General features: G+C 43.8%; 2 protein-coding genes across 4 annotated transcripts in view; one reads left to right on the top strand and one right to left on the bottom strand.

Moving 5' to 3' along the window:
- CMTR1 (cap methyltransferase 1) overlaps positions 1-14031 on the top strand; it is a gene marked incomplete at its 5' end in the record, with an annotated part of 65443 nt that overhangs the window by 42130 nt on the left and 9282 nt on the right. For all 3 annotated transcript variants that reach the window (XR_013960439.1, XM_080665257.1, XM_080665256.1), the window contains 7 exons: positions 3031-3229; positions 4222-4340; positions 6598-6694; positions 7016-7148; positions 7845-8024; positions 12727-12783; positions 13529-13586. Coding sequence is in view for 2 of the 3 variants with exons in the window: in XM_080665257.1 (XP_080521383.1) it covers positions 3031-3229; positions 4222-4340; positions 6598-6694; positions 7016-7148; positions 7845-8024; positions 12727-12783; positions 13529-13586 (843 nt within the window). The remainder of the gene's footprint in view (positions 1-3030; positions 3230-4221; positions 4341-6597; positions 6695-7015; positions 7149-7844; positions 8025-12726; positions 12784-13528; positions 13587-14031) is intronic.
- Positions 11290-14031, bottom strand: part of CCDC167 (coiled-coil domain containing 167) — a 31322-nt gene continuing 28580 nt past the window's right edge. Inside the window, exon 5 of the transcript XR_013960440.1 lies at positions 11290-13631. The gene's annotated coding sequence lies outside the window, so the exon portion shown is untranslated. The remainder of the gene's footprint in view (positions 13632-14031) is intronic.

Raw genomic sequence — 14031 nt, 5'->3', positions numbered from 1 at the left:
ACTGGGGGCGGGGGGTCCCTCAGCCTGGCCTGCGCCCTCTTGTAGTCTGGGAGCCCTCGAGGGATGTCCGACTGCTATGGAGGCGGGAGTGGCTCCCGCCACCACCACTGCGCTCCCCAGCCATGAGCCCGGCTTCTGGCTGAGCATCTGCCCCTGGTGGTCAGTGCGCATCATAGCGACCGGTTGTTCTGCCTTTCAATCGATTTGCATATTATCCCTTTATTATATAGGATAACTTTATGTGAGGAATTTGTGTGCCTGGGGATATTGTTGAAGTAAGAAAACATGTTTTGAAGTGTAACTTTAGACAAAAACTGAATGTAGATCTTTAAGTTTGTGCGCTTAGAGGAAATTAGCATGTACAAAGTGCCCAGTGAGGCACTGGGAAGAGAAAAAGATGGAGAAGGACAAAGTTTTGACTCCATGATAGTTGATCTAGCTGAATTGATAACTTATGTTTGTTTAGTATTTTATAGTTTATAAAGGTTTTTGATGGATGTTATTTAATCCTGCAACACTCAGAAAATAACCTATAGCCCTGGCCTGGTGGCTCAGTTAGTTGGAGCATCGTCCCATACACCAAAAGTTGTGGATTTGATTCCCAGTCAGGGCACATACCTAGGTTGTGGGTTCAATCTCCAGTTAGGGCATGTACAGTAGGCAACCGATCAATATTTCTCTCTCTTTCTTTCTCTTTCTCAAATCAATAAAAACATCCTTGGGTGAGGATTAAAAAAAAAAAAGAGAAATAACCTATATTAGTTCCAGTTTATAGTTGAGGAAGCTTGAGCTTAAAGACATAAATTGTGTGCTTGCCCTTGACTGCACAGCCAGTAGGTGGAAGAGGTGAGAAGCCCAGCTGTCCTTTCTATGAAAAGATCTGGCTGTGGCCTGAGAGGGCCACATATCTTGAAATCACAAAATGAGATCATATTTATGTCCTTGTTTTGGAGTTGAGATGCTTTCATTGCTTCATTCCTTTTCCTTCCCCTAGTCTTCCTTTGGGCCAGTGGCTCAGTGGAGAGGCTGGAGCCTGGGCTGGGGGCTAGGGCACACCCCGCAGTGAGGAACATTAGTTTCCCATTTTCCAGTCTGTGCAGGCCTTCAACTTGTGACCCCTGCCTCATTACCACCCAGCTGCCAGGAAAGTGCTAAAATAATGTTTTTGGCAAATGCCATTTGGTCTTTTTTTGTGTGTGCAAATAAATAAAATCCAAAAATATAAACAATTGATAGCTCAGGAACAAAGAATGCTGGGGTGGAGTGGTAGGGGAGGAGAGAAAGAATTGATGCATCCCAGCATGCCTGCGTGGGCTTGTCACAGGATGACAATGTTTATTTTTAGCTAAAGCTACTTTTTCCAAAAACTTTTTTTCACTGTTTTGATAAAGCTGATAGCTATCCTTAGAGGGAAGGCCCTTGTCACCTAGAAATGGACTGGATTGTGCACATTCGTTTTCCATTTCTCTCTTAACTTTCCCCTAAAGCTTTCTGGTCTTGATCTAGCAGTTACAGAGCTCTGGACAAGCACTCAGCCATGTCAGCTGGTAGAGAGCGAAGGTTGAGCTGCCTGGGCCCCTCCCTGCTGATGGTCATCAGTGTCCTCCTGCCACCCACTCGAGAGCTCAGCCTCTTGTCACTGGTGTAGATGGTACCTCCTCTGTGCTGTGGAGGGTCGGGGCAAGTAGAATTCACCATCTAGGGCCCAGGTGTGTAAAAGGAAGTGTAAACACACAATAGGGTGCGTGCAGGAGGCAACCAATTGAAGGTCCATGCTTCGTTCAGCATGAATTTTATTCATTTATTTTCTTAATATATTTTTATTGATTTCAGAGAGGAAGGGAGAGGGGGAGAGAGATAGAAACATCAATGATGAGAGAGAATTCATTGATCAGCTGCCTCCTCCACGCCCCCAACTGGGGATCAAGCCCACAACTTGGGACCCTTCAGTCCGCAGGCCAACGCTCTATCCACTGACCCAAACCAGCTAGGGCTCAGGATGAATTTTATATTAATAAGAGTTAAAGCTACTCAGGTGGCCAAAATTATAATCCAATAAAATTCAAATGATTATTGTAATATAGTTAGTTATTCCTGAGGTGGGTGGGTGCTCTGAGGGCTGCCTGGAAGCTGCACACGGTGTCTACTTTTCTCTGTTTTGTCAGCTCCCAGCTGTGCCCCATCCCAGGCCCCCGGCGAGCAGAGGGGCAAAGGCAGCAGAAGAAAGGAGTGTAGAGAAGGAGAAAGGGGTGTAGACTAAATGCACTGTGGTGTTTCGGATTGGATCCTGGAACAGAGCCAGGACTCTAGTGAAATCGGAATCCTGCCTGGAGCTTAGTGAATAGCAGTGTACAAATGTTGGCTTCTTAGTTTTGACAATGTAAGGTATTAGTAAAACTGGAAACTGGGTGAAGGGTATGTGAGAACTCTCTTTGCAACTTTTTTGTAAATCTAAAATTAGTCCAAAATAAAAAGTTAATTGAAAAAAGGGAGTGCTGAGGAGGACGGGGAGGGAGCAGGGAAGCAGACACTGTGGTCTGGAGAGGTGGGCGCTGTGGCTGAGACCGGGGACGGCCAGGCTCCCCATGCTGGGTTGGACAGGAAGACCTGAGTCTAGCAGTCAGGCTGACTGGACTATGATTAGCTTTGTGGCAGGTGGCTGGGAACAGCATCTGCACGCTTTGTGTCTTGGTGTCTCTTTTCCCCTGTCTGTAATGGGTGGATGTAGCATCTATTCTGCTCAAGGACTTGTGTAAGGCAGGATATGGTGAAGATGCTGAGAGACAAAAAGTGCACACCGAGGTTCCTATTAAGATGTTTTCATTAGGAGTCTGAGCTAGACCTGGTGGTGTGAAAGGCATCCGGGTATATTGAGGTGGGGTGATGGTCTTGGGATACACTTGCTGGGTGTGTGGCCTGGTGGGAACTCTGCATTGTGCTTGGGGAAAGGCTGATTTCACTCCCTGCCTTCTCCTTCCTACCATTGAGCCATCTTTTTTCCCTTCTCCTATCCTCCCCTGGCCTTTGCAGAAACCACTGGTGAAGGACCGGGAAGCGGAGCTTCTGTACTTTGCTGATGTCTGTGCAGGCCCCGGTGGCTTCTCGGAGTATGTGCTGTGGAGGAAGAAGTGGCATGCAAAGGGCTTTGGAATGACTCTGAAGGGCCCGAATGACTTTAAGCTGGAGGACTTCTACTCGGCCTCCAGTGAACTCTTTGAACCTTACTACGGTAGGACACACAGGAGGATACTAGGGACTATGGGACAGCCTCTGTGGAGACTTAGGTCAGAAGCAGCTATTATCCACTTGCCATGTTTTCTTTCCTAGGTCTCCCAGTCCATATCATGAAGGTCTTGGTTCCCCCTAGTCTGTCCCTTTTTGCCCAGGCCTGTGGGATACAGGTTATACTTGCATCCAGACATATGCATTCCTCCTTTCTTCTCTGGTGACAGGAGATAATGAAATTGCCTGATCTCTGTCTGAGAACTGGCAGGGTCATTAACATACCAGCATGTGTAGGGGTATGAAAAGTACTGATAACAGACAGCTCAGCTGCCCTGCAGCAGTCCCCTCACCTACCCTGGCTTGATTGTTGTGATTGGCACCAGATCCCAAGTTCTTTTTTAACAGTCCTTAGTAAAAGGTGATATTGGGCCCTGTGTGGCTAAGTGGTTAGAGCGTCGACCTGTGGACCAAAGGGTCTCAGGTTCAATTCCCGGTCACGGCCACATACCTGGGTTGCAGGTTCAATCATCGGCCCTGGTTGGGGTGCATGCAGGAGGCAACCAATTGAATGTGTGTCTCTCTTGACCATGTTTCTCTCCCCCGCTCCTTTCCACTCTCTGAAAATCAATGGGGAAAGATACCTTCAGGTGAGGATTAGCCAAAAAAAAGTTGAAATTGGTTCTGAAATGTAGGTGCTTTAAACACAACTTTGGGCTTGAGGAGGAAGGCCGTCTGTTCAGTTGATGACTTTTGGCTGGTTAACTTCTTGTCATCTCTGCTTTATTCCATACAGCAGGGCCCTGTGTCTGCCTCCTGGCCCATCACTGTAAGGCAGCCTTGCAGTGGGGGGGGGTCCTGCAGTGAGTTGCTCCTCAGGGGCTTTTCTCCTGGAACTCAAGGCCCACTTGGTACCCTTTTCACAGCCCCAGAGAGCTCATGTCCCAGTCTTGGGATGCACAGGACCTATGAGGTTAATGTGGATCTTGTGTCCTGCAGGCGAGGGTGGGATCGATGGAGATGGAGACATCACCCGCCCAGAGAACATCACTGCTTTTCGGAATTTTGTCCTGGATAACACAGATCGAAAGGGTGTCCACTTTCTGATGGCCGATGGGGTAGGTGACCCGTTTTCCATAGGCTGGTGCTTTAGGGGTTTATTTCCTTAGAGGCTTGAGAATTGCTTTTGTTTTGTTTTATTAGCCCTTTAGCTGCCCTCAAAGGTGCTAGCTCACTATTCAGGTAGTAGGGGATGTATGATTTAAGTTTTATTCTTTTGTACATATTTTCATGACAACTTTGTCAAGGCGGGATGTTTACGTGGAGGAAGTGGTCCTTCTCAGCTCATTTCTTCAAAGGGTCTCGGTCGGTTGTGAGACACAGCAAAGGAGACCAACGAGGCAAAACTAACTGGGAAGAACATTTCCATCATGTGTCACCCGGGTGCTGCTCCTGGCAGAGGCCTCGGGATGGGCTGATCGATGACCACAGAAACAAAGGCAGCAGCTCAGGGAACTCACTGGAGGCTGCCAGTGGCTGGGCTAAAGTGAATATTCAAGGAGCCTTGTTCCTTGGGCAGCTGCTGGAGGCACTGAGGGGAGCCCACTGCAGCGTTCTCACCTAGTGGGTGACATGGCAGATAGTCTTTTCTGGAGTGAGCCACCGCTTGGCCGAGAGCAGTGGTTCTCAACCTTTCTAATGCCGCGACCCTTTAATACAGTTCCTCATTTGTGGTGACCCCCAACCATAAAATTATTTTTGTTGCTACTTCATAACTATAATTTTGCTACTGTTAAGAATCGTAATGTAAATATCTGTGTTTTCCGATGGTTGCGACCCACAGGTTGAGAACCGCTAGCAGGGTCGCCTAAGACCATTGGAAAACACAGATATTTACATTACGATTCATAACAGTAGCAAAATTACAGTTATGAAGTAGCAATGAAAATAATTTTATGGTTGGGGGTCACCACAACATGAGGAACTGTATTAAAGGGTTGTGGCATTAGAAAGGTTGAGAACCACTGGCCTAGAGGAAGGACAGAGAATGTGGCAGTTGCTCCAGGGTCACATGGCTAGAGTTGAGAGAAACCTCTGGAGCAACTTGGGTGGCCTTTCAAGTATTAGCTGTGGAAAGGTGAAGGACTGTGCAGGGTGTCAGCATAGGATCTGAAAGCATTGTGCACAGCAGGGAACAACATAGACAGGCTGGGGGGCGGGGGGAAGCTGCTCCGGGTGAGCAGTTGCAGGGTCAAAACTCACGGATTGTCTTTCGGCTTCAGCACTGTAGACTGGTGACCTGGGCTGGGTTTTTGTTTGTTCTCTTTTTTGATTTACCCTATAAATAGGCGTGCATTTTGAGGAGCATCTATAAATTTGGAATACATTACTCAACATTTTTTATTCTGGGTCATTTAGCTATTACCTTCATAGGACTGAGTCAGGGAGACCTGGCCTGGCTGGGGCCAACCTAACAGATGACAGCCTCGTTTACTTCTTATTATTATTGTGGTGAAAACACCCAACTTAAATTGAACATCTCAGCCATTCTTAAGTGTACAGTTCAATAGTGTTAAATATATTAACATTGTCCTGAAACAAATCTTCAGGGTGTTTTCATTTTGCAGAATTGAAACTGTGCTCATTAAAGATCTGCCCTATCCCAGGCCCCCAGCCCCTGGCCTCCTTTCCTCACACTGAGCTTGGTTCTCTGCTCCCTGTTGGGCTCTCACAGGGAGGGACACCACTCCAGGAATAGCAGTGTACATACGCTCTTTAAACAAACGCTATGGCCAGAGATCCTGCCAGCTAGGAGGAGAGGCTTCATGGTCTTGGGACAGGAGAATGGTTTTTGTGAGAAAATCCTTAATCAGCAGAGAGAGGATCACTGTCTGTCAGAGTTTTGCTGACTTTTCTCCTGTCACCAAATGGGCCTGTCCTGCGGTCAGTACAGAGGCTGAGTGAGCCCAGGCAGAGCATTCGTGCCACACGTGCTTCCCGGACCTCGTCAGACTCACGGGGGCTTTCTGTTTCCTGTCCTGCAGTTGGCCTGTGACTAGCCAGTGTTTCGCCTTGGTTCTGTCTTACTCTTCCCTTGGATTCTTAAGTGAGTTTTACAATTTTCTGGACCATATTCTTGGAAAAGTAGACTTGGTTCCACCCCCTGGAAATGGCACTGGTCCGGTCGTCAGGCCTGGGTCCTATTTGTAATGAGCCATGTGACCGTGCCAAAGTAATTCAAATGCCGAGCTGTGTCTCTATCAGTCAGGTGGTGGAGAGCAATTAGCACACTTGAAGAAGTCAGTGAAGATGAAGTAAGGATGCCTTTTCAGTCTTCACTCTGGTTCCCACCCTGATCCTTGTGTTCCATTTCAGGGTTTCTCCGTAGAGGGCCAGGAGAACCTGCAGGAGATCCTCAGCAAGCAGCTGCTGCTCTGCCAGTTCCTCATGGCGCTCTCTGTTGTCCGGACAGGTGACACTCCCTTAGCTATCTCCCCTCCCCGGGACCCACAAGAGGCCCTGCTGGATAAGAGCATGCTTAAGAGTTGCTTGGAAGTTAAAAAAAAATTATTATGTCAGGTGACAGGTAGCTGAATGAGGAATTTAGGGAAGAACGTGCTATAGAATCCTCCAAGTCCCCTCTAAAGCTCAGTCTCCCCCTTAAGTTGCCTCTGACTTTTAATGGACCCAGGTTCTGAGTCCCTGACTTGGTCATATTTACTCCCTGAGATTACCTTACCCACCTCCTGGACTAGAATCACTGACTGCTCTTGGTGTTTTCTGTCTAATCCAGGAGGCCACTTCATCTGTAAAACCTTCGACCTGTTCACACCATTCAGCGTGGGGCTCATCTACCTGCTGTACTGCTGCTTTGAACGAGTATGTCTCTTTAAGCCGATTACCAGCCGTCCTGCCAACTCAGAGAGGTGAGGTTTTCCTCTCCATTTTCATCAGACTAGTTGGCTAAATGTCAGAACACAAGACTGGTACATCTCTCTGGCAAGGCCACTCAAGCTACATTCAAAGCCTTGACTTTAAAGAAGTGATGAGAGCCAAGCGGGGGCGGGGTGGAGGGGCGGTCAGGATTTGGATCTTACTGGTCCTGTGATATGCCAGTCAGCCTCTGCCTTCTTCTCCACAAGCCTGTTCACCACACTTATGTGGGGGATCCTTGACTTGCCCAGGAGGGAGAAGGTGGTCAGTAGAAGGGAAACCTGGAGAGACATGGGTTGGGTCAGGGCAGGGGGGCCATCAGCCAGGGCACTGTTGGCATCCCAGGTGGGACACAGTGTCCATACACAATATGAGAGATGTGGCCGATCTGAATTGCTGGTGGCTTGTTAAAAACACGAGCTTTCTGGGCCCCATTTTGGAGAGTCTAATCAATGAGTCTGTTAAATTAGACCCTTCCAGCCTGGCAGAGGGCAATTGGGAACCACTGTCATAAAGAGTAGAAAATACAGCCCAACATAAAAAAGAAGAATTTGCAGCACAGAGTCTGTGCTGTTCTTTGTGCATAGACTTAAGGCTGTTGAGCTTCATGACTCAGCAAGGGGCTTGGAGAGGAGGAATACTGGCAGGGAGGTCCTTGCTCAGTGGAGTGACAGGGTTTCTCCTGCCAGGTATGTGGTGTGCAAGGGCCTGAAGGTGGGCATAGATGACGTGCGGGAGTACCTCTTCTCAGTCAATATTAAACTCAACCAGCTGCGGAACACCGATTCCGATGTCAACCTTGTGGTTCCCTTGGAGGTGATCAAGGGAGACCATGAATTTACCGACTACATGATACGGTCCAATGAAAGGTAAGCAAACCAGGTGTTTTTTGCTGGCACCATTAGGAAGAGCAGAGAATGAAGGACTAAAATGATTGGCTCTTGGTATCATTTTGTCAACCCTGAAAAATTGGTAACTGGGATTGGTCTGCTTGTTCTAGGGCTCCCTGGAAGAGTACCTTGGGGATCCTCATCCTGCTCCCATGCCCTGTCAAAAGGGTGGCTGGTGGGAGCCTGGCTGCCATAGCCATGCCCATGGGAGCCTGATGGTATGGTGGTGACATCTAACAGAGAGCAGCTCTGTGCCCCTGGAGGCAGGAGTAATTTCCCTTTAATTGCTTCTGTTTGTAAAAGGCCATCATGGTTATTGCCTTGTGAAGCCTCTGTTTGGAGGCAGGAGGTGGCTGGAACGTAAGATACAACATGCTTTGGAGGTTCTGGTACCAAAGTTTTTGCCAGTTCATGAGTTCTCCAGATAGGTGATCTGAATGCTGGCGTTTTTTGTTTTTAACCTTGTTTAATTATTTTCTTCCTTACTAGTGGTAATAATATAAAGTTGTGACAGTTGGCTCAGTTTTCTAGGTGGGCAAGCATTAGAAAAAAGTTTTTTGAAGTAGTTTGGAGAGTTATATAGCAGCAATGAGTCAGTAGAAGTACTTTTTTGGGGGGAGGGCAAATAAGGTAATTTTATCCATTTATCTGTTAATGGACATTTAGATTGTTTCCACATCTTGGCTATTGTGAATAGTGCTACAGTGAACATGGGGTGCTGATACCAATATCCTGATATCAGTTCTTTTGGAGAAATACCAAAAGTGGAATTGCTGGATCTTAATGGTAATTCTGTTCTTTTCTTGCCTCATTGCACTTACTGGTTCCTCCAGTATGATGATGAAGGATGAGAACAGATATCTTACCCTTGTTCTTGATTTTAAGTGTAAAATGTTTAACCATTAAGTATGATGTTAGCTGTAGGTTTTTTATAGTTGTCTTTTATCAGTTTGACCAAATTTTCTTCTATTCTTTGCTGAAGTTTTTATCATGAATAGATGTTTAATTTTGTCAAATATTTTTTATGTATGTATAGAAATTTTTTTTATTTCACTTACAGTGAATTACATTGATGATTTTCAGATGGCAAATAAATCTTGCATTTATTTTATTTTTAAAACATATTCTTATTGATTTCAGAGAGGAAGGGAGAGGGGGAGAGAGATGGAAGCATAAATGATGAGAGAGAATCATTGATCAGCTGCCTCCTGCATGCCCCACACTGGGGATCGAGCCTGCAACCCCAGCATATGGCCTGACCGGGAATCGAACTGTGACTTCCTGGTTCATAGGTTGTCGCTCAACCACTGAGCCACGCTGGCCGGGCCAAATCTTGCATTTTTGGATAAACTCGAGTTGGTCATGAGTTATCATTCATAAAATGCTACATTTGATTTACTAATTTTTTATTAATGATTTTTGTGTCTATGTTTATAAGCGATATTAGTCTCTAAATATGTATTCTTTTGACATTCTTATGTGGTTTAAATATATTTGTATATTTAAATGAAATAAATTTCCCTTTATACTATTATTAATACATAAATATATTAAAAGAAAAAGTCTAAAATCAAAGTAGCTAGAAAAAGAAGAGCAAATTAAGCCCAAAAAGTAAGAATAAAGGAATTATTTTCTTTTATTTATTTTAATTAATTAATCACTTAGATATAGCATTTAAATGTAATCATATTAAAATTTCCTTTAAGGACTGCTTAGCTCCCACATTTTGATATCTTTTTTCATCATTATACAGTTCAAAATATTTTTAAAATTGCCCTTATTTGTTCTTTGATATATGGATTATGAGACATATGAAATTTAATATCTAGATATTTTGGGATTTCCAAGATACCTATTAGATTTTGTCCCATTGTACTCAGAATATACTCTATATGATTTTCATCCTTTGAAATTTATTGAGGCTTTTTTTATGGCCTATCATATGATCTATCTTGGTGAATATTCCATCTGCTGTTGTTGAGTATAGTGTTCTATGAATGTTAATTTGGTCAAGTTGGTTCATAGTGATTTTCAAATCTTCTACATCTTAACTGATATTTGACTTCTATTCTGTCAGTAGCTTAAAGAGGGCTGTTAAAGTCTTTAGTTATTATTGTTCAATTATGATTTGTCTTTTTCTTTAGTTTTGTTAGTTTTGCTTCATATATTTGGGATCTTCGTTATTAGTAGGCACATGCACATTTAAGATTATTTTGTCTTAATAAATTCACCTCTTGTCATTATGAAATATCCTGTTTTGAAGTCTACTTTATGATATCAATATAGCCACATCACCTTTCTTTTGCTTAGTATTTACATGGTTTATCTTTTTATGTTCTTTTATTTTCAATTTGTTTTTGTGTTTGTAAATAACATATGGTTGAGTCTTACCTTTTTATCCATTGTGACAGTCTCTACCTTTTAAATGGGGTGTTTAGTACATTTTCAAGGACTGTGATTGTTGCTATGTTTGGGTTTAAACCCTCTGTCTTGGTTGTTTGATTTCTGTTTATCCTGCCTTTTACTTGTTTCTCTGTTCCTTCTTTTTGGGGGGAGTGAATTCAGTATTTTTTTGTAGTGTTTCTTTTTATCTCTTTGGATATTTTTTATGCCTTTTGTGTATAATGTTTTAGTTGTTATCTCTAGAGATTACAATGTGCATCTTTAATTTATCATACTTTATCTTCAAAAAGTATTCTGCTTCATGAACAATTTAAGAACCATACCACAGTAAACATGCATTTACAGTTTTCCTTCCTTTGTGCTTTTGTTTTATAGAAAACCATATTTTACATTGCCATTATTTTTATTTTAAACAGTATATAATCTTTTAAAGAGATTTAAAGATATACACAGCTCTTATATTTGTGCATCTAATTATTTTTAAAGGCTCCTTGATATTTACTGACAAATTTACCCATTCTGGTGTTCTTCATTCCTTCCTGCAGAACCAGGTTTCTATTTGGAATCATTTTCTTTCACCCTAAAGAATTTCTTTTAGTCTATTTTTTTTGTATTGTTGTTGTTAATCCTCACCCGCAGATATTTTTCCATTTATTTTTTAGAGAATGGAAGAGAGAGGGAAAGAGAGAGAGAAACATCAATGTGAGAGAAACACATTGATTGGTTGCCTCCTACATGCGCCCTGACCAGGGCCCAGGCCAGGCTGGAGAGGAGCCTTTTAGTCTGTTTTTTTTTGTAGAACAAGTCTGCTGGAGACTAATTCCTTCAGCTTTTGTCTTTTGATAATGTTTGATTTCCCTTTCACTTTTCGAGGATATTTTCATTAGATACAGATTTCAAAGTTGGCAATGTTTTCCCCTAGCACTTTAAAGAATACTGTTCTCTGCTTTCCTTGTTTTCTGATGAGAAGTCAGCCATTATTCTTATCATTGCTTGCCTGTATGTCATGTGTCCTTTCTCTTCTGATTGCATTCATGATGAACTTTGTTTCCAGCATGTTGATCATGATGTGATTAGTGTTGTGTGTTTTTTGTATGGATTCTGCTTAGGATTTTTTACCTTGGGTCTATAGATTGATTTCATTCATCAATTTGGAGAAATTCTTAGCTATTAACTTGTTAATATTTTTGCCCTGTTCTTTCTTTCCTCTGCTCTGAGATTTCAGTTAATATTTATGTTAAACTGCTTGTTATTGTCCACAGAGCTATTACAGTTTTCACTTTTTTACATCTTTATGTTTCAGTTTGAGTTTCTGTCTTCCCTCATGTTCACTGATTCTTTCCTCTACAGTATTCATTCTGCTGATGAGCCCATCAAAATCATTCTTTATCTCTAATATATATTTCATGTCTATTATTATTATTATTTTTGCTTTTCTTTATATCCTCACTCAAGGATATGTTTATTGATTTTTAGAGAGAGAGGAAGAAGGAAAGAGAGAGAGAGAAAGAGAGAGAAACATCAATTAGTTGCCACCTGTATGCTCCCTCACTGGGCATCGAATCCACAATCTGGGTATGTGCTCTGACCTGGAATTGAACCCGCAACCTTTCGATGTACGGGACAACGCTCCAACCAACTGAGCGACCTGGCAGGCCTTATTTGCTTTTTAAAAATATAGTTTCTATATTTCTGCTGATATTTTCCATCTTCTTATTAATGTTATACACCTTTTCCAGTAGATCTTTTAACAAGTTTTTCAGTTATTTTAAAGGCCCTGTCTAGTAATTTCACCATTTGAACCATCTCTGGGTCTTGTTCTATTGAACAGCTTCCCTCTTGCCAATGGGTCACACTTTCTTGCTTTATCACGTCTCATACTTTTTTTTTTAAATGTCAGAAAGTGTATGTAAAAGAACAATGGAGACTAGAGTAGAAAGGGCAGCTGTTAGTATAGGTGGGTTGAGTCAGTTTAGTCTGTAAACTGGGTCTGGGCTTTGTTGTTGCTTTATTTAGAATAAGTTCACCACTTTCACGTTAGTAAGGATGGGATCAAAACCTTGCTTTTAGCAGGACTTGAGGTCTGACTGTATGAAGGGTCTGACTCATTTCTCCCATATAACTGTATTTTGGCGTGTGGTTGAGGGGGTTCTCTTTAACTCTCCAGTCCCTCCCCCAAATATAGATGGTCAATGCTCGTGCTAAACTTCTCTGTCCTGATGTCTTTTGGCTATCTCTTGGTAATCCTTCTGAGATCAAAAATTTTTTTTTCTTCTAGCCACTGTAGTCTGCAGATCAAAGCTCTGGCCAAAATCCATGCCTTTGTTCAAGACACGTGAGTCTTGCCCCCTTTACAGGATTCATCTACTTCAAGGGAAGAGCTCTTGGTTTTGCTCCTCCCCCTGCGTTCTTTGTTTATTTCATTTCAACAAACATTTAAAAATATGTACTCTTTTATCTCCTACTCTGCTGTGGTCTGTGAAGGATGCCAGAGAAGCATATGGCATGAACCTTGTCCTCAGAGACTTTATGATGTCTTTGGGAAGGTGAGCGTATCCTAGGAAAAGGATGCAGGAGAAGTTATTAACAGTGTATCAGAGGATGTACAATATATAACTCAGGAGACCCAGAATAAAGAGTGGTCAGAGAGGAAACATAGGACTGGTTAGGGAAGACCTCTGACAGGGGCCAGCATAAGCTAATTCAGCTTTCTGAGGCCTAGTGATGTCCACTGGGATGGACTCACTGGCCTATGGCAGCAGAGGAGGAGCCAGAATGTAGCGCTGGGTCACTGGAGGAAGGGTGTGTGAGGAACCCTGGCATCCAGAGGTCAGGTAACCTCCTCCTTTCCCTTTGTGGTGTTAAGGGGAGGTCGTCCCATTTTGTGTACGTCTGAGCTCCCATCTTCAAGAGGCAGAGCCATGTGAGTGTGATAAGCACTTTGGGCTAATGGCAACGTGGCCTCCGTGCATGTGCACACGTTCATTCATGGGCTTCCTCTCTGGGCTTCTGAGGGGTGCACAGGAGGTACACTTGTACCTCATGAAGTCTCCAATCACTTGCTGGCTTCATTTTCCCAGGACCCTGAGTGAACCTCGGCAGGCAGAGATCCGGAAACAGTGCCTCCGTCTTTGGGGGGTGAGCATCTTGACGCCAGTCCATTGTTGTTCCAGGGCAGGGAAGCTGTAAAGAAGAATAGGTTTGATTCCCAATTGCCCATGAAAATGTCTGCCTACCCTCACAGCTTCCAGAGCTGGAAGTCTCAGCATTGCTGGGCGTTACCTCCTTGGTCCTTTCACTGCCAGTTAGGCCCTACAGCTGGGTCCTAAAGGACAAAGGTGGTGTGTGAACAGGCCTTATTTTGCTGCTGGTGGCCCTGTGTAGCAACACTGACAATAGACAGCCCCAGAGAAAGGGAAGTGGCACATGGGCTGTGCTACCACAGGGCCTGAAAGGGAGCGTGACTGCATTACCCACCTCCACCCCTTCTTTCTAGCCGCCTGTGCTACATACCTTTTCCTCTTTCCCAGTCTGACCTACCCGCCCCCCGCTCACGTAGACTAACACAGGCTTGGTCAAAAGT

Source organism: Plecotus auritus, assembly GCF_963455305.1.
Source record: "Plecotus auritus genome assembly, chromosome: 4".
In the NCBI taxonomy this organism is placed as follows: domain Eukaryota; kingdom Metazoa; phylum Chordata; class Mammalia; order Chiroptera; family Vespertilionidae; genus Plecotus; species Plecotus auritus.
This window is presented reverse-complemented; position numbering and strand designations above follow the sequence as displayed.